General features: G+C 51.5%; 1 protein-coding gene across 2 annotated transcripts; it reads right to left on the bottom strand.

Moving 5' to 3' along the window:
- Window positions 1-4,500: 4,500 nt before the first annotated feature.
- On the bottom strand, window positions 4,501-13,114 carry LOC126639054 (lymphocyte antigen 6E). 2 transcript variants are annotated; one of them, XM_050313519.1, is made up of 3 exons: window positions 12,960-13,114; window positions 7,492-7,611; window positions 4,501-5,399 (listed from the first exon to the last, which is right to left on the bottom strand). In XM_050313519.1, the coding sequence occupies exons 1-3, from the start codon at window positions 12,991-12,993 to the stop codon at window positions 5,191-5,193; spliced, it is 363 nt and encodes a 120-aa protein (XP_050169476.1). In that variant the 5' UTR covers window positions 12,994-13,114; the 3' UTR covers window positions 4,501-5,190. The 2 variants fall into 2 exon arrangements, with proteins under 2 accessions (XP_050169476.1, XP_050169466.1); XM_050313509.1 differs by lacking the exon at window positions 12,960-13,114 and adding an exon at window positions 12,171-12,294.
- Window positions 13,115-18,521: the final 5,407 nt, after the last annotated feature.

Here is an 18,521-nt window from a genome sequence, read left to right as displayed (position 1 = left end):
CAAGGAATCACCTTTCTGGAGACTCCTCTCCAGAGCTCCAGAGCTATTCCTTCCTCCAAAAGCTGTATTTGCCATGGTTGGAGGGGAGGCAAGTCCAGAGGGACAATCATCGTGGCTAGGCTTCGCAAACAAAGATTTGAGAAGGGCTCTACCCACGCTTGCTACAAGAGCACTGAAACCCGTGTCTGTGTCCCCGTGTCTGTGTGTCTATGTCCATGTGTCCCCCTGTCTGTGTCCCCATGTCTGTGTCCCCGTGTCCATGTGTCCCTGTGTCTGTGTCCCCCTGTCTGTGTCCCTGTGTCTGTGTGTCCCCGTGTCCGTGTGTCCCCGTGTCCATCTGCCCACAGGCAGGAGCAGGCTTGGAGCAATCCCTGCAAACCCTGGGAGTGCAGGAAGAGGAGCAGCTGCCCCCGGACACCCCCCCAGGGTGGGGGCCACTCTGTGCCCAAAATATCCTCCCTTTCCAACAGGGACTGCGGCTCCAAGGACAAATCCCACCCCCGCTCCCGGCAGGGTCACGGCAAAGTCAAGGATATTTATGAGCTATTGAAGGCAAAGACAATCCCTGCTCTTTATCCATCACAGGAAGACATTCCAGAGGCCTGGAGATGGCATGGATGGATTTATCCCTCCTGTATTCCATAGGCTCAGCCTCGTGGCTGTCCTTTTGACCCAGCCCTGGGCTTTGAATCCCATCCAAGCACACAAAATAAGGAATAATATCCGTAATATCTGCAGAATCAGCCAAAGACTTTGCTTCCAAGTGTCTCTTTTTTATTAATTCCATTATATATTTTTTTTTTAATTAGAGTATAAGAAACAATAATGTGACATACACTTCACTGGTACTTACATGAATATATATTTAAAGGAATATATTTCTCCTGCTTATTCTGTTACAACGAAGGCAATACACAGTTACAAACCTCACACCTATGGATTAGTAAAACCAACACCTCAGTGGAACCACCTCAGTGAAACCAGATCGTCCAACAGAGCTGAAATAAAATTTATTTATTTATTTTTCAGCAACACTTCAGTGGCTTATTAGATTTTCCCATTTCAGTTTGGATGAAACAGTAAGATTTGGGCTGGGGAAAAAAAAATTAGAAAGATAAAAAAAAAAAGGCATTCCCTTGGAAAATGTTGGACCTGGGAAGCCTGTTGAGCTTTTAATTTCTAAGTTTTCACTATCAGAGCAAAGCTGGATGAATTAAAACCTTCAATCCATCTCTGATGTTGCTGATTCTCTGCTTGGTGGGCAGTTATTTGCTCCTCCTCGATTTCTGAGGTTGGTTTTGGGGTTTCAAAGCCTCGACCGAGCCTGGTAAGAACCAGCAGATGGCAGGACCAACCCAGGGCTTCCCTTCCCTGGCCACCAGGGACATTCCCAAAAACGCCACACTGCGTGTTTGTGATCCCATTCCAGCTCAGCTCCCACCCCAGGGGGGAAATAACTCCTTCAGGATCCGGGAAGGACTCAGAGCCACCTTCATCCCGAACATCCGAGACCCACAGCGCTGCCCCAGCTGAGGGTCCTAAACCTCCAACCTATCCAGATGTGCAGCACATCTGCCCTTCCCAGAGGGCACAGACGCCCATAACTCATTCCCTGGACACACAGAGCCACCAGACTTCCCACAGGGGTGATGGAAGCAAAGCCTCTTCCACGGAAAATGAGGTCCCCAGGAAAGAAATCCCTTCAAATAACTCACAACCAGCAGTAAATCAACACCAGGAAAGAACATTCTTTGAGTAACGAGGTGGATCCTTGGAGTAATAATTAAACAACCACCTTCATTCCTTCTGTTCGTACAAAATTCCTCCACCTCTGGTTTGTCTTTCCCAAAAGAAGAAATTTTGCCCTTAAAAAAACAAACAAACAAACAAACAACCCACAATTCTTCAAAACACCCGGAAGAACTTGGGTCATTTTAAAGTCCTTCTTTCTGGCAAACAGCAAACACCTGGAATTTGGGTGGAAAGGGGTGATGCCACAATAAATTCTGAGCATTTTTTTGGTCAATACACCAAAAATTCGAGCCCTTGGTGGTAGCTGGTTGTTGAAATGCAGCCATTTCCAGCATGGGAGCGCTGAACCCCTTTTCTCTCACGAACATGCTCCAAAGTGGGCAGGTATTTCACTTCAGCTCTTCCTTCTTTTCCAGTAAAAACCATTCCAGGATATTTTAGGCTTCCAGGGAGCAAAGCTGCCTCCCCTCGTACCCTCTTGTCCTGTCACAAAAGGGGAATATCCGAGTTCCTCTGCTCGGATCTCCATCTCTGAATTCCAAAGTCCACATAAACAACCCCAAAGCACTTCAGGGCTGTCCCACCACGGCCCTCAAGTTCCAAATCCAGCACTTGGTTCATCAACCCACAAGTTTTAACACTTCAAAATGGGGTTCTTCCTGTTTATTGTCTTATTATCAATGTTTTTAATCACTTCAGCTGCCCATTTTCAGGCCTTTTTCACCTCCTGGGTTTTACAACAGCTGAGGTTCTCACATGGATTCTCATTCTGGGGATTTTGTGGGGCAAAATAAAGCCCCTCTGTGGTAGGAGCAGATATTGGGAGGGCTGGAAGAACTGGTGATAAAATGCTGGGGATTAAACTGTGAGGAGCTGTCACACCCTCCCTCTCTAAGAGATACTTAAATCTGTCAAAGAGATCTTTGCACATGTGTTCAAAACTGAAAATATCTCTTTTTTTTCCATAAGGCTTATAGCACACGAGGAGGGAAGATAAAAAAGGGAGTGAAGAGAGAAAACAAATCTCCAAAATATGCAACTTATTCATCATTTATAGCTCAAAAACACGAGAGAACGACCTTCAGCTCTGTCCCCCTGGCAATGCCTTTAATATAAATTGTTATTTTATGGGATAAGCAGCCTTGGAATGCTCCTCCCACCAGCCTTTGCTCCCTTTTGGAACCAAATCCTTGGCACCAGCAGCCTCTGGAACGCTGAGATAGGAAGGAAATGGCTTTTTTTTTTTGGAAGAGACAACCAGGTCTTGTGGCTTCAGGTCTGGCACCTTCAGGAGCCTCCTGAAGGCACGGCCAGGCTTTAGGACGCAGCTTAGAAGTTTAACTCTTTCCTAAAGGTGGTTTGAGTCCCAAAAATCAACCCCCAAACCTGTTTATCAGGTGGCCAGAAAAGAGTCACAGCCCCATCCCCACAAGGCAGAGCACTCTGGGTGCCACCTCGGTGTCACAGCCCCACCCAAGGAGGTTTGGAACCCTCCTGGGAGGAAGGCTGGGGCACAGGGAAGGTGGGAAAAAACATTCACCTTATTTTTAGGAAGTTTTTCCCCCGATTTTTCCCTGGGCTCCACGTGCATAGCAGAGGTTTGGGGGGGGGGGGCCCTGTGGCCCCAGCAGGTCCCAGGAGGTGAGGGAGGATGATTGAACCAGAGGAAGGCACATCTGAGGACCCACACACGTGATTCACCCTTCCCAAACTCCTCATTAAGTGCAGGGCACGTCCTCGTGACCGGTCCCTCCTGTCGGAAAGCCCGTCCTTAATTAATACGTGTCATTTTAATTAAAACACGGGGGAGAAGGAGGGGTTCAAAACCACCAAACCACTTTTTTTTTTTTTGGCTGCGAATATTTCTACACCATCTCTCCAAAGAAGCTGTTTATCAACACTCATTTAAGTGGGGACAGAGATAAAAATTGAACGGCGAGTGGAGCTTTAGGTTGGTTTTTGACACCAAGCAGGAGAACCACGAGGAAGGCATGGCCAAGGAGTGCCAACAACCTTTTTTTGCTGCTAGGAAGAAGAAAAAAAACCCCAGTGCACCTCAAGCAGTGGAAGCGACAACAAGCTTTCACCTGGAAGTTTAAGGCTGGATTTTGGCTTGGTTTTTGTGTCTGGCAGGTCCACAGGTGAGCAAAGCAGGTGGGATGGGTGACACCGGAGATGTCAGGAGGACACATATCCCATGGGACAGCTCAGAACTTCCAGGAGCAACGCTGGGAAGATCCTGGGAGCTGAGAGACAGCAGGAATGAGGAAGTCATCTCCAGGCATTGCAGGTCGAGCCTAAAGAACTGAATATTGGGGTCTTGGCCTGTGACTCCACTCAGTTTTGCAGGCAGTTCTTTCAGGGATCCACGCTGTTGTCTCTCACCATCACAAGCCCAAAGTTGGGGAAACTGAGGCACCAAGTCTTTGTAAGATGCAGACGAACTTCCAGAGGTCCTGCTCCCGCTGTGTTTGCTCCATTAGGGGTTGACTCAGCCCTCGAAAACTGGCATTTTTCGCTAAAATTCACCTGGGAAAAAAGCAATTCCCGAGAGAGGCGATACGAGCAGGCCCAGGGGTGTTTATCAGCAAGGACAGCAACAGGGAGGAGAGATGGACTTGCTGCTCAGAGCTGAAGAGGAACGTTGAGATGAAGCTGCTCAGGAGGTCGAGAGGCCCAAATGTTGGGATCTTCCATGAGAGAATTCCCAATCTCTGCCTGGAGCAAGGAAACACAGCACACATCCCACCGGAGGTAACAACAGGAGCGTGTTTATTCAGGCCTGGCACTTACAGAGCTGGCAAGGACAAGGTACAGGTCACTCTTTTTTTTTTTTTTTTCCAGAAAAAGTCAGCCCAGGATTCAGAAGAAACGAAATTATTCTATAAAAAGAGGCTGCAGCTGCAAGGGGTGACGGTGGTGGCGGCGGGGGGAGGTGGTGGGAGGGCCAGGAATGTGTCTCCCTTTGGATCATGCATTCCCAAAGCCCGTGCTGGAGCCAGGAGAGAGGCAGGAAAAATCTGAGCTCTTCACCTGGTGGGGAAGGGGGGGTGTGGGGAGGGGTTAATCTTGGCGAGTCCCAGCCTGCTTTTAACCAACCTTAGAAACGTGTGTGGGATGGGGGGGGGAGATTATTTATTAGGTAAAAAAGCAGAAAAAAACCCTTCCAAAACCATCCACCTTCGCCAAGGAGGCGCGAGGGCGCAGCGGGGGTTTGTCCACGGGAAGGGAGAGAGAGAGAGAGAGAGAGAAACAAGGAGAGAGAGACCAGCCCACAGCTCCGACGCTTGGAAGAGCAGAAAAGTCTGGGAAACCACGGCCTCGGGAGCCTGCTGGGAAGTGGAAGATCTCCTTGCAGACACCGACAGAGAAGAACAGTGGCCAGCGAGACCCACGGGGGGCCTCGGGGAGGCGGCTCTTCCTCGGCCAACGCTCCCGTCACTCCCGGGCCCGCAGGACGTAGAAGAGGCTGACGAGGATTCCCAGGGCCAGGAGGGTGGAACTGGCCCGGAGGCCGCTGGAGCCGCTGATGTTGCACAGGAAGGAGTCGCAGCAGTACACGGAGGCGGCCGCGATGCCCAGGTTGATGCCGGCGCTGGGGCAGATGGGGGAGCAGCCCTTGGAGATGGACTGGCCGGATTTGCCACCTGCATTCGGGGGAAGGGGGGGAAAAGGCAGGAAATAAGGTGGGTTAGAGGGTTTCCAAGGCGTGTTTAGAGGGTTTCCAAGGCGGGTTTAGAGTGTTTTCAAGGCAGGTTTAGAGTGTTCCTAAAGACAGGTTTAGAGTGTTTTCAAGGCGGGTTTAGAGTGTATCTAAAGACGAGATTAGGATGTTTCTAAAGACAGGTTTAGAGTGTTTTCAAGGCAGGTTTAGAGTGTTCCTAAAGACGAGATTAGAATATTTCTAAAGGCAAGTTTAGAGTGTTTCCAAGACAGGTTTAGAGTGTTTTCAAGACAGGTTTAGAGTGTTTCCAAGACAGGTTTAAAGTGTTTCCAAGACAGGTTTAGAGTGTTTGCAAGACAGGTTTAGAGTGTTTCCAAAGACTAAGGTTTAAAGTGTTTTTAAGACTAAGGTTTAAAGTGTTTTTAAGACACAGGTTTAGAGTGTTCTCAAGACACAGGTTTAGAGTGTTCTCAAGACAGGTTAGAATATCTCTAAAGAACAGGTTTAAAGTGTTCCCAAGACACGAGTTTAGAGTGTTCCCAAGACAGGTTTTAAAGTGTTTCTAAAGACAAGATTCGAATATTTCTAAGGACAGGTTTAGAGGTGTTTCCAAGACAGGTTTTAGAGTGCTTCCAAAAACTAAGGTTTAAAGTGTTCTGAAGACACGGGTTTAGAGTGTTCCCAAAACAGGTTTAAAGTGTTTCTAAAGACAAGATTAGAATGTTTCTAAAGACAGGTTTAAAGTATTCCTAAGACAGGCTTAGAAAAAGAGTGGAAATGTGTGAGGGCAAATTTTGCACTGGAAAAAAAAATTTTAGATTTCTCTGCTGTGTCTAAACACTGGATTTGGTTTAGCACATATCTTAAATAGATTTATAAAGGCTCAAGTGTTCAGTTGGATTTAACAATTATAAAGCGAAGTTTGGCTCTTCTCTGGTTGGGGAAAAAAAAGAAAAAAAAAAAAAAAAGCAGCCAGGATTTTTTTCCACAAGAGCCCACACAAATGTGCAATGGCAAAGTCAGAGCCTGATCAGGAGCTGAGGCTTTCAGCTGAGGACAGCAGAAGGGTTTGTGCTCTCATTAACTGTATTTCTGTGCTCTGTGCCATCACTTGTTCAGGTAATGACACCCATTTATTCCAGCAGAGACTGGGAGGACACAAAACCCTTCTGCTTTCTTTTTGTCCTTTCCTTGATGCTCATTCTGGGCTCTGACTTGATAAACTTTCTGAGTGCTGCCCATGTGTGAGATGTGTAGTGGGCACAGCTTGGCCTTTAGTTGTTATCGTGGCCTGGTTCACACAAAGTTCATCTAAAGCTCTGCTGAGGAATCCCAAAAATCTCACTCCAGCTTCACCCTGGGACTCCTCAAGCGAGACAAGGAGCACTGGCTGTTCAAGGGAGGCACTTTGGGAGCCAAGTGTGCACTTCCAGAGAGGCACAGCCCAAACCAAGGGGCAGCAAAGAGGAAACCATCAGCACTGGGCTGAGATGGGAGTTTATCAAAGCTCCCAGGCATCCACAACCCACCCTCTCCTGCAAGGCCCAGCCAGGATGGGATCCTGGCTCTGCCAAGACCTCCCAGAGCATCCTGCTTCTCTCAGAGCAGCGGCTGGGAAGCTCAGAGCCTCCCAAACCTTTCCCTGACACTCAGGGAGGAAAAATGCCAACGTCCCTTCCCGCCTCGTCCACGGCAAACGCAGGAGCCAAGGAGGGACTCGGGGATGAACAACCCAAACACAAGGGTTGGGGTGGGGGAGGAAAAAAAAGCAGGAGTAGCAACCCTGGAGCTTCCCACAGAGGAATCCTGCAGCATCCTCCACGCTTTCACTTATTCATCAGCACAACCTCCCCGCCCCCTCCCTGAATTCCCCTCGGAGTCCGCGGCGTCGGAGCGGCACGTGGGCCTTAACGTGACTCCTCCCGGCAGCACGGCCGTCCCTCCCCAAAATTCCCGGGGGATGGGTCTGACTGCTCAGTTGCTAAGCAGAACTTTCCCTTTTTTTGCCTCCCCGCAGCTCAGCAGGTGCCCTGGGGCAGCGGCCGAGAGGGGCAGGAGGCGCTGGCGGCACTCACCGAGTCCCACTCCCACGTACGTCGTCACACAGTGGTTCTCATTCTCCCCGCACTTGACAGGCTTCAGGCAGGCCCAGTTGGAGGAGGCATCAGAGCACGAGAAGCAGATGAGCGTGTGGGCTGCAAGAGGAAAGCAACACCTCGGTTAAGGCTGGTGGGAGGAGCTCCTCACTTGGTGGTCCCCACCTCCGACACGCGGGACGTGTCGCATCCCCCCGCAGCTTTTCACCTGGATCGACCTGAAACTGGGTTTTTTCCCCCCAAAAAAACCTGACCTAATGAAGGGTTCAAGCAAGGAATATATTTTGAGCTCCTGGTAGGATCAGCTAAAGCCTTGATACAGCCACAGCCTGGCACTTGATGTCACCCTCCTGTTTGCACCAAGTTCAAGCCACGGTTGCCGACTCAAAACTGAGCAACAGAGGCAAGTTTTTGGGATTTGGGCTTATCCAGCTCAGCCACCACGGACACAGTGCCCCTGCCTGTGCAACTGGATGATCTTGAAGGTCCCTTCCAACCCACACCATTCCATGGTTCCGTGACACACGCCAGGTGTGACCACATTTGGATTCGAGCTTTCCACGTCCTGCCTTTGGGCCCAGGGTGGGACTCTCGGGGCTGGGCCTGTGCAGGGCCAGGAGTTGGACTCGATGATCCCCCTGGGTTCCTTCCAGCTGGGCATATTCTGTGATTCTGTGACACCAAGGTCAGGCTCCCACTTGACCTGCATCACCTGGTGGAAACGATTTCTCAGCTGGAGCAAGTCCAGCATTGCAGCAAGACCTGCAAGGACTTGCACCACCATCCCACTGCTCAGGGAGTCACAGCACTCCAAGGGCAGTTGATGCATCCAAGCTTTTCAATCTGGAGCAGGAGCATTCATTTGCATGCCTTCCTCCAAGGCAGGTCACCTAAACCGTGGAATCATGGAATCATTTTTAGGCTGGAAAAGACCTCGAAGATCACCAGAGTCCAACCATCAACCCAGCGCTGCAAAGTTCACCACTAAACCAAGTCTTTAAGCAAAGCACCTACAAGTTTTAGGAACACTTCCAAAGGGATGGTGATTCCATCCATTCCAATGCTTGGCCACCTTTCCAGTGACGAAATTTTTCCTAATATCCAGTTTAAACCTTCCCTGGCACAACATTTATGGCTTACCCTACACCAGCAGGATGGGCTGCACTGGCTGGCTCCCATCCCTCATCCTTCAGAAAGGAGGAAAGGTTGGAATTCAGGGGTGGGAGATGGTTGTGGAAACAGCCTGGACCAAGCAGAGACACAGGGACTTTGATCTCCTCTGTATTTTGCACACAAGAACATCACAGCCACACTGCAGTTGTTGACCTACATCTGCAGGCAGATCAGGGCTCTTCCCAAGGTTTCAGAGGCTCTGATTTTTGAGCCCTTCCACGAGGCACCTCCTTCCTCCTCCGTGTTTACAGGATGTAAAACAGAGCAGGGGCTGATCCAGGATGGGAAGTTCAAGGCAGAATCATTCCTGCTCCCACCACAGACAGATTAGCACAGAATTCACAGAGTGGTTTGGGTTGGAAGGGACCTGAAAGATCATCTCATTCCAAGCCCCAGGAAGACCTTCCACTAGCCCAGCTTGCTCCAAGCCCCATCCAACCTGGCCTTGAACACTTCCAGGGATGAGGCAGCCACAACTTCCCTGTTCCAGGGCCTCATCACCCTCACAGGGAAGAATTTTTTCCTCATATCCAATCTGAACCTACTCTCTCTCAGTTTAAAGCCACTCCTGCTTGTTCTATCACTAAGAAAAACCCTCTCCAGCTTTTTTGGAGGCCCCTACAAGTATTATCCCAAGGATGTGAAGCTGGTGAAGCCCTGGGAGAGCTCAGCAGTCCCTGTCAGGGATATTTGGAAGCATAAGTTAGACAAACAATGCTCAGAGCTGTCCCACTCTGCTGTAGGACTGCACAACATCTTGAGCTCCTTCTCAGTCCTGTTTCTCTCAGGAAAACAAAAGGGTTGAGGTTCTTCTTGATCCTGTTTCTTTCAGGAAAATAAAAGATTTCCACAAGAAAATTGAGAAAGAAAACCCTAACAGCTGTTCTCAGGGGAATGACTTTTGAGCAGCCACAGCCAAGGAGGGGAAAGAAAAGAAAACATAATCTCCCAGAAACAGATTGAAGTGGGTTAGTGGGAGGTCCTGAATGTCACATCGGGGCAGCCAAAGGACTCTGCTTTGGAGTGGAAGCCAACACCACAACCCCCTGAGCAGGAATTTCCTGGAGTGTCTCATCCACCCTCCAAGGATCATCACTCTGGCAACGATCCCTGCAACAAAGCCGGGTTACCTGAGCGGCAGCCACAGCCAACACACAAGATTCCAGGGCCACCAGCTGAGTCAAAAACCCCAGGAGGGATTCCTCAGTGGACCCTGGCTCTGCATTTAGGAGAGGGGGAGGAGGATGGAACCAGCTGTTGAGTCATGGAGCCCTCCAAGCACTTCCCTGGCTTGCCCAAAACTCAAGGTGGGACGTCAGAGCAGAGCCCAGATCTGCTCCTTTGTCCCTCTCAGGTGACCTGTCCCAACCCCTCCACTGTGCAACCACCCTGAGGAGGTAAAATTGACTCATCCCATTGCACAGGAGCCCTCTGCAAGCAGGGATGAAGGGGATTACAGGCTTCCTGTGGGCATTAGGGCAGGACAGATGTCCCCATATGGATTTGCTCATGATGCTGGAGGCACGAGTGGCTCAATGATACTCATTAAACCTTAAGAGGTTCCAGGAACAAACGCACCAGAAATGTTTGTCCACGACACCGAAGTGCATTCAGGCATGAAATTCTCTGCCATGTGACTAAATCTACAGCATCTCCTACCTGTCCCCATGTTTTTCTTTGTCACACCCACCTATTACCCCCAACAGAGACAGAATCTTTCCAGTCCTTCGACATAATTTAAGTGAGGAAACATTCAGTTACTGTTTGTCCCCCCAAAAACCAGCTCAATAAACCCCTGCAGAGTTGGGAGAGCACAGGCAGGCTGAGTGTTTTAGACAAAAGGCACAAGAAGGGTGGCAGAATTAATTTAATGCAGCTGGAGGAGGAAAGAGTTGGAGCTCAAGGCTACAAGAAAAGAAAAAAAAATAAAAATTAGTCCCAAACCCGAGCGATGCAAAAGGGAAGCCGCGTTTTCGCCAGCTCAAGGATTGAGGTATTTATTTGTTTGTTGCTCAGCTACTCGGAGGAACAAAGAGCTCCCAAAACAGAGCAGAGCGTTTGGGGGAATTCCTTCAGATAAGAGGGTGAATCGCTCTTGCGAAAAGCAATGCAAAGGTGTGTGGGGGAAAAAAGCCTGGAAAAGCCGAGTCTGAAGCTCGGCAGCACAAGGGAAAATGCTGCTGGCTTGGGGAGCTCTTCCATTCAGTCCCGATGCCAAAAACTCTTCCCTTTTCCATGGCTCTTGGATCATTGTAAACCACAGGCAAGATCCCTGAATAACATGGACAAGATCTTGGAGCGGGAGGTAAAGCTTTCCTCTGAAGCACCCCCTGGATATGCTGGAAGCGTTCGGGGATAAAACTCCCTGCACCAAACCCTTTTGCCTGGCTCAGAACTAACTTTTAAAAGCTGAAAGGTTTTTTTTCGAGGGGGTGGGGAGGGAAGAGAAACCCTTTCCCCGCCTTGGCCTGGACAGCCCATCCTCCCCGCTGGAACGGAGCACGCACCAGCTGGGCTCTGCCCGACACTCAGCGCTTGAATTGCCGGATCCCACCGGGAGGGGGGAGTGGGAAGGGCAGCAAACAACTCGTTTCGTCTCGCCGGTGCCCTCGGAAGGCAAGAAGGGCCCCGCGTTTGCCGAGTAAGGGCTGCGAGAGGCCGGGACTCTCCTGCTCGCTCTTTGTTTGGCACCTCCGAGCAGCGACATATGGAAACAATACGCCGTTTTGCACGGCCCCCTCGGAGTTGGGAGAGTCAAGAAATGGAGCCCGCGGGAAGGAGGGGATGGCAGGCCCTGCCACTTGGGCAACTTGGCAGCTCAACAGCCAGCAACAGGAACCACGTTCTCCCCCGGGTTTTGCCCGGGCTCGGTGGCAGCCCCAAGGTGCTCCTCACAGGGCACTGTCCCCTGGGGGGTCATCGCCCCCAAGGATGCTCGGGGGGGGGCGGGCAGAATCACGAGTGGATCTGCCCAGACTTTGCTCCATCAGCCATTGCATCTCCCCTCCACCCTCCTTCCTCTCGGCTGCATCCCAGCCCATCCCAGCGCCGTTATCCCGGCTCGCCGCGCCGAAGAAGGGGGAGCGGAGCCGGCCCTGGGTCTTTGTTCGAGCCGCAACTGGGAAAAGCTCCAGGATATCCACGCGCGCTGCCGGAGATGCTACAGCTGGAGATGCTCACCTATTCCTAGAGGCAGGCGAGCCCCGAAGTTCCCGCTTCAAGAGGGACACTGACCCGAGGCAGGGCTGGCGAAGACACCCCCCCAGCCCGCTCCAAACCCTACCACGGCTCAGCTCTGCGCCGCCAGCCCCTTTCCGACCCTTACATCCCCCTGCAAACCTCCAACTTCCAGCGCCCACACGCATCACTCCCCTCTCTTCCCCTAAAGCCCCCAATTTGCTCGCAACGCAGAGCTGGCGAGGGACCAGGATACCCCCAGGGAGAGATGATGCCGGCGGAGGCCACCCCCTCCTCCTTCGCTTTACCTCTCTCCACGCAGAGCACCGCGGCCAGCACGGCGAGCAGCAGCGCCTTCATGTTGCGGGGCTGTGGCCGTGGCGATGCGCAGGGGCTGCCGGCGGAGCGCAGGGCTGGCGGCAGGGCCAGGCTCCGGGGTGGGCAAGGGCGGCGGCCCCGCCCGCGGGCCGGGCCCGGCCCCTCGCCGCCTCCCCCCTCCGCCCCCCCGGCCGCGCTCGCTTTCGGTTCCCCGATCGGGAGAACCGGCGCCGGGGAAAAGGGCGGGAGTGGCCGCCCCGGCTGAGGGGAGCGGGGCCGAGCTCTGCCCTAGGCGTGCTCTGGAGGGGTTTTCCCAACCCCTTCTTTTTTTTTTTTTTTTTTTTTTCCTAGTGTCCCTGCTGTTTCCGTGAAGGAAGAGGCAGGAGAGGGAGCGCTGCCTGCGTGCCGGACCCCCACTCGTGCGCAGCCCTTTTCAAGCGATACCCGCTGTTCCGCGGCTCCCCTGTACCCGCAGGACGTGCCGATTCGTGCCTCCCTCCCCTCCTCTGTACCTCAGCATTCACAGACCCCCTGAGCACACACCCACACAACACCCTCCACACACTCCCTGTATCCACATATTCCTTGTGTGCCCACGTATTCCCTGCGTGGATCTCCTGCATGCAGCATCCCCCAAATTCATAACCCACCCCTGCATGCGTGACACCCCCTCTTCGTGTAGGACCCCTCTGCATGCACAGCCCCCCATGCAAGAGCCAAGCGCGTAAAGAAACAACTTCCCCATCTGTTTACCAGAGCCTAAATTGGATTAGACATACAGGATTTGGGAAGCTTGAAGAGCTGGGATGGCATGGGACAGCCTGGGCTGCTTGGCAGGACGAGGCCTCAGAGCGTAAATAAGTCCACCAGAAAGGTTTGTTGGAGTGGCCCAAATTGAGTGGATCCCATAGAAATCACTAAATCCTCCAAGAAATGAGCTGCAGGAAGGGCAGTGGGGGAGGGATCCTGGGAAGCTGGCTGTCTGGAAAGCCTGGGAATGGAGGAGATGGCTGGTGAGCCAGCAGGAAACAAGCAGGCTTGACAAACTCCATGCCACAGATGGAGTTTATTCTGCAGAGTCAGCATTTCCCGGCAAATGCATTTGTCAGAAGAAATTCCAGCTCCTGTCTTGTCGGGGTGCATTCAGAGTACTCTGCTTGGGAAACAAATCCGTGCCTGCAAACTCCCACTTCCCTTTTCTCTCATCTTTGTTTCTCACTGCCAGGTGTTGCAGCTTGAGCTGCCTTCTGAGCAGTGAGTTTCTGTGGTCTAACATCTACTGGAACAGGCTGCTGGGACCTTTTCCTTCTCTGTTTCACAAACCCAATGCTAAAAAACTGGGAAGTTTCAGCTTTGTGGTAACTGAGAAACTATAATTCAAACTCACAAAAGCTCTGTCTCTTAACAAGTTGAGGTTTTGCCCATGAGAGTCTGTCTGGCTTTTTGTGGCTGCACATGAGCAATCAGGTGCAGCACCTGGGATTTAATTTCTGGGTGTCAGGAAGGCAAAGGTATGTTCCTTCAGCTCTTCTCTTCCCTCAGTGTCTGCTAAACTGATTTAGGTTGGATATTAGGAAGGAATTCTTCCCTGGGAGGGTGGGGAGGCCCTGTCACAGGTTGCCCAGAGAAGCTGTGGCTGTCCCTGGATCCTTGGAAGTGTCCAAGGAAAGGTTGGACAGGGTTTGGAGCAACCTGGATTAGTGGAAGCTGTCCCTGCCCATGGCAGGGGGTTGGAATTGGATGATCTTTGAGTTCCATCCAACCCAAACTCTTCTGTGATTCCATGAGACTCTCCCCTCATCCCCAGGAGAAGCGTCCAAGGATCTGCAGCTTCCTGGTTTTCTCCCACACATAAATTACATTATCAGTCCCACTGCTTCCTGGAGAGGACCTGTCTGTTATTAGCTCTGCTAATAGGAAGGAAGAGGCAGGACCTGAGAGTCACATGGGACTCAACCCACCACAGGATCCGGAGTCATCCCGATACTCTGGGCAGGGACAGCTTTAATTACAGGGTGCTGCAAATGAACAGGTGACCTAAGAACCAATTCCCTGTGGTGGACGATGCACCAGGAAAGGAAGGAAGTCCACCTGAAGGCTTGCTTGGACTTCATGACCCTTGTGGGTCCCTTCCAGCTCAAAATATTCGTTATTCCATGGTCTAAGCTCGTGTCTCCCACCTCCTTACCAAGGCTGTGGTGTGGGACAGACTGCAAAGCTCAACAGAGATTTCTGCTCTAAACTGACACACAAAACACTGCCCTGGTCGCTCCAGCCTCTTCTTGCAAATTTGTTGGAGTTTTGGGGTTGTTGGAGGGTTGTTTGTGGTTGTTGGAGGTGTCACTGAATCGTTGTCTTCATATTGTGAATACAAGGCCAAAAAAATATCTCTTCACAGGAAGAGGGACACAGTAAAAAAGGCAGCAGGGGGAGAGTCCAGCAGCAGGAATGTGGTGTGTGCCAGGGAAAGGCAGAGACAGGTACAGGAACATTCTTAAGGGAGAAGGAGATAAGGCAGGGGCTGGATCAGAGAGCAAACTGGTGCCTGGGTAAATATTTCAAGGTCACTGTCACGTGGAGGAGGAAGGGGTAGGGTTAAAATGAGGAAATGAAGAGTGCAAAGCTCCTTTCGTGGCTCAGGGGAGCAGAGAGGGTGCAGCAATTCACATCACACTCCGCCAGGGCTGCAGTGAGAGGGTGAAGGGGCACTTGAGGAGTTCAGGCTTGAAATGTGGGGCTCACTAAGAGCTTGCTCAGCTTCTGGGGCACCTGGAGAGGTTCCTTCCCCACCCCACTTCTCTTTCAGGGCTTGTGTGGCGCTCCCTGGGCCTGTGCCCGTGGGTCTCACCCGGTGGGATTTGCAAATGAGATGTTTAGTGGAGCAAAACTGCTCGCACAGCTCACGGGTCAGCGACACAGGAAGGGGCAAAGGCCTTTCTTTTCAGTAATTGCATCATTCTCTGCAGATGGGAAGTGTTCTGATTCCTCTTCTTCTGGAGAGGATGGGGAACTGCTCTGTGGACGAGTCCTGTCCCACCTCCCAAAACCACCTCACTGTAAAACATGGACTCTTGGTTTGGCAGAGGACTGGGAGGACATATGAGCCATTCCTTAGGCTGGAAGAGCAGATCCCAGGATCTCCGCCCTTGCTGCAAGGGGTGTGTCCTCTCATCCCCAAAATTCCCTTTGCCCAGGTGCTGGCACAGGCTCTGGCACTGCTGGAATTGTGATGGACCATCCCCGAGGCATCCTGCTCCACCTGGATGAAGGAGAGGCCTGACTCCACATCCCAGCCTTTCCTCATCATCCCACCTTGGATTTTCCTCCTCCTCCTCAAGTCCCTCCTGGTTTCTTCTGGATCAGAGTTGCCCAGAAGACCTTCAGGAAGGTGTTTGTAGCATCCAGGGCTGCTCCAGGTTTTTTATGGGCAAACCAAGTTCCAGGTGCTTTTTGCTGCATGTGACAGGCCATTCTGCTGCATCCCATGGGAATGAGATAAATCCACACATTGTTTTGGGGAGGGAAGAAGTTTTTCACTCCTTCCCCCATCCCTTCCACCCAAAAATGTGGCTCTCTCCAAACAAGGAATTCCCCAGGATCCAACGAGGCAGCACAAACAATGCTGGGGCTGAAGGCAAGGGATTGTGGAGATTTACAGCAGAAATGTTGAATTTGGTGTAAAAAAAACATTGGAATGGGGGTGTCCCAGGGTGGGAAAGGACTGAGAAGAAACAAGGGATGGAGGGTTAATAGGAAAGGCGTGTTTTGGTTGCTGTGGAGCTTCCTGTGTCTGCCTCCTGTCAAAAGTGACCTCGGATAAAACGATCTTAGATAAGAGCCTAAGGGTGGGAGCCTTAAAACACCCCGCCCAAGGAAACAAAAGAGCTGGAATTTTCAGCCATTTCGCCTCAAAGGGGGAAAACAAAAGGGGAAGGGAGCCAAGACAGAACCCTCTCTTTAAAAGCCCTAAAAGGCAAGCGCAAAATCGGGATTTTTTTTTGTGCTCTGCTTTCCACCTTTCACCTTTACCTTGAGCTCAACCTCCGAGGCACGAGGAGAACTGCGGAGCTTTCACCTCCTGGTGTAGAAGTGACACCAGGTCTCACCCACATATCGGTGCTTGTGATCAAATAAAACCCTTAAGGAGGAGCGTGAGAAGACAAAATCCACTTTTTTGTAGAGATCTTTGCACGATAACACTTCTTTCTCCTGCCGGGAGATCTCGCAGCGAGTTTTTATTACTCCGGTTTCCTGCAGGCTGCGGAGGGGAGTTCCTCGTTCCCAGGAGCGGTGCCTGCACCTCCTCTAATTGCTGATTAACATCTGAGGCGGCCCTGGAGTTGGAGGCAGGTCCCAGGGGAGCTGTTGGGAGCGCCGGGCACGGAGCCAGCTCCTCTTTCCTGGCGCTTCTGGACCAAGGAATATCAAACCCCTGACCCCCTTCCTCCCCCCCCAGGGATGATGACGATGCTTAAGGACTCGCCTAAGTGAGAGATCAGCTGGAAGAGGGGAAAATCATCTGTCATTCCTATGCAGAGCTCTCTCCACACACTTTTGTGCTGACTGAGATCCTGGGACGCCTTGGGGGTGTCCTGGAAGTTGAACAAACATCCTTCGGAGTGAAGGATGAAGAGTGATGAGAGTGGAGGAGCATCTTTGGGTCACCTTTGCTGGTAGACAAGCTCTGCTTTTGGTTTTGGAGCCACCTGGTCTGGTGGAAGGTGTCCCTGCCCGTGGCAAAGGGGTTGGAATGGGGTGATTTTCACAGTTCCTTCCCACCCAAAACGTTCTGTGACAAATAAAAGTCAAGCTTAGACACCACAATCCTGCTCTAGGGAAGGGAACCAGCTCCACGTGGGAATTACAGGAAGGAGACAGAGAAAACCAGGAGAGGCATCTGAGTTCATTCTCCAGCCCCTTGGAGACACCAAGGACATGCTGAGTCTGCTGTTCTTCTCTGCTTTGGTGCATCCTGGCTGTGGTGCTAAAGCTGCTGATGCTGGAGGCAGTTCTCCAGCCCTTCACCACGTGCCAGATCCCAGGAATCTTTGCTGATCCTACCTGAAATCCTCTTTGGCGCTGCGTGAACCCTGAGTCAAAAAGTGGGGGGAACAGAGCAACCCTTTGGAGAAGAGCCTGGAAGGATCCTGTCCCATCTCACACCAGTTTAATCCCCCAGCACAAAGGGTTTTAGAGTTCCAACAATTTCCAGCAAGTTTCCACAGTTTCCCCCTAAGTTTGGCACGTGTTAACCCTGTGATGTGACACCTCTTCTTCTCCTGCCAGGGTGATTTCCTCATCCCCTATTTGTGCTGGCTCCACATCAACCACAGAGCTTTGTGCTTGTCCTGCCTGAATTACCCCCCTCTTTATTTCTCAGCCTGCCACTCAGATCCCTCAGAATCCCCCCAAAATCCTCCCGTTCGCAGGTTCTCTCCGTTTGGCACCCGGGAGCTCGAGGAATTTATTGTCTAATCCGTCATTCAAACCGGCAATTAGAACTTTGCATCATCCCAGAGCCGAGACAAGCCACGGGGGACCCTTTTTAATGGATCATTCCAGCCTGACAGGAGATTGCTGGTGGTTATTCTGCTCAGGATTTGTAGCTACACTGTGTTTCCTTAGTTTTCGTTTTGAGCCCATCACGTGTCACGGTGCCAAAAGCTTCATTAACACTGAGCTGTGTGACAGGCACCACTTTTACCTCAAATCCACATTTTGTTATCTTGTCACAGTTGGGAATAACACCCACCTGTCACTAAATTCCTGCTGCTCACCACCCCCCCCTCCCCATCTCCTTGGCATCTCCTCACGCCGCTGTAAATTGCTTGATGGTCTTTATTCAGAGCTTTTTTTTCCCTCACCACTGAGCTCTGCATGTCCCCCAAGTGTCCCCAGCCCCCTTTTTGTTGATGGACGCTGCATTTCTTCATGGAAAAGGTTGTTAAACACTGGAAGGGGCTGCCCAGGGAGGTTGGGAGTCCCTGGAGGTGTCCAAGGAACGTGGCACTCGGTGCTCTGGGCTGGGGGACAAGGTGGGGATGGGTCACAGGTTGGACTGGATGATCTTGGAGGTCTTTTCCACCCTAAACTCTGTGAGTCTGTGATTTGTTGTTGTGAACACCCGGATTTCCCTGCTGTGAAGAAACAGGAGCAGGAGGAACAGGCTGGGCTTGGTATCTCCAATGAATCCACAGATCCCTTCTCCCACTGCCTCTTCGTGGACACCACCACATCCCTCAGCCATGTGCATATTCACAGGCAAAACATCACTTTTCCTTGCTTTTGATGTGTTAATTGGTTCACCTCATTAACACCCGTGGCAGCAAAATTGTTCTTGC

The sequence above is a fragment of the Myiozetetes cayanensis genome, unplaced genomic scaffold (genome assembly GCF_022539395.1).
Source record: "Myiozetetes cayanensis isolate MyiCay16 unplaced genomic scaffold, myiCay2020 scf1, whole genome shotgun sequence".
In the NCBI taxonomy this organism is placed as follows: Eukaryota; Metazoa; Chordata; class Aves; order Passeriformes; family Tyrannidae; genus Myiozetetes; species Myiozetetes cayanensis.
The sequence above is the reverse complement of the archived record's forward strand: the minus strand, read 5'-3'. Positions and strand labels throughout refer to the sequence as shown.

Bases quoted from the DNA above. Each gene is read 5' to 3' on its own strand.
- LOC126639054 (XM_050313509.1), bottom strand. From the start codon at position 12,222: ATGAAGGCGCTGCTGCTCGCCGTGCTGGCCGCGGTGCTCTGCGTGGAG. The intron at 7,612-12,170 runs GTAAAGCGAAGG...TTCCTCTTGCAG, and splicing joins GGTGCTCTGCGTGGAGAGAG to CCCACACGCTCATCTGCTTC. The intron at 5,400-7,491 runs GTGAGTGCCGCC...CCCCGAATGCAG, and splicing joins GTACGTGGGAGTGGGACTCG to GTGGCAAATCCGGCCAGTCC.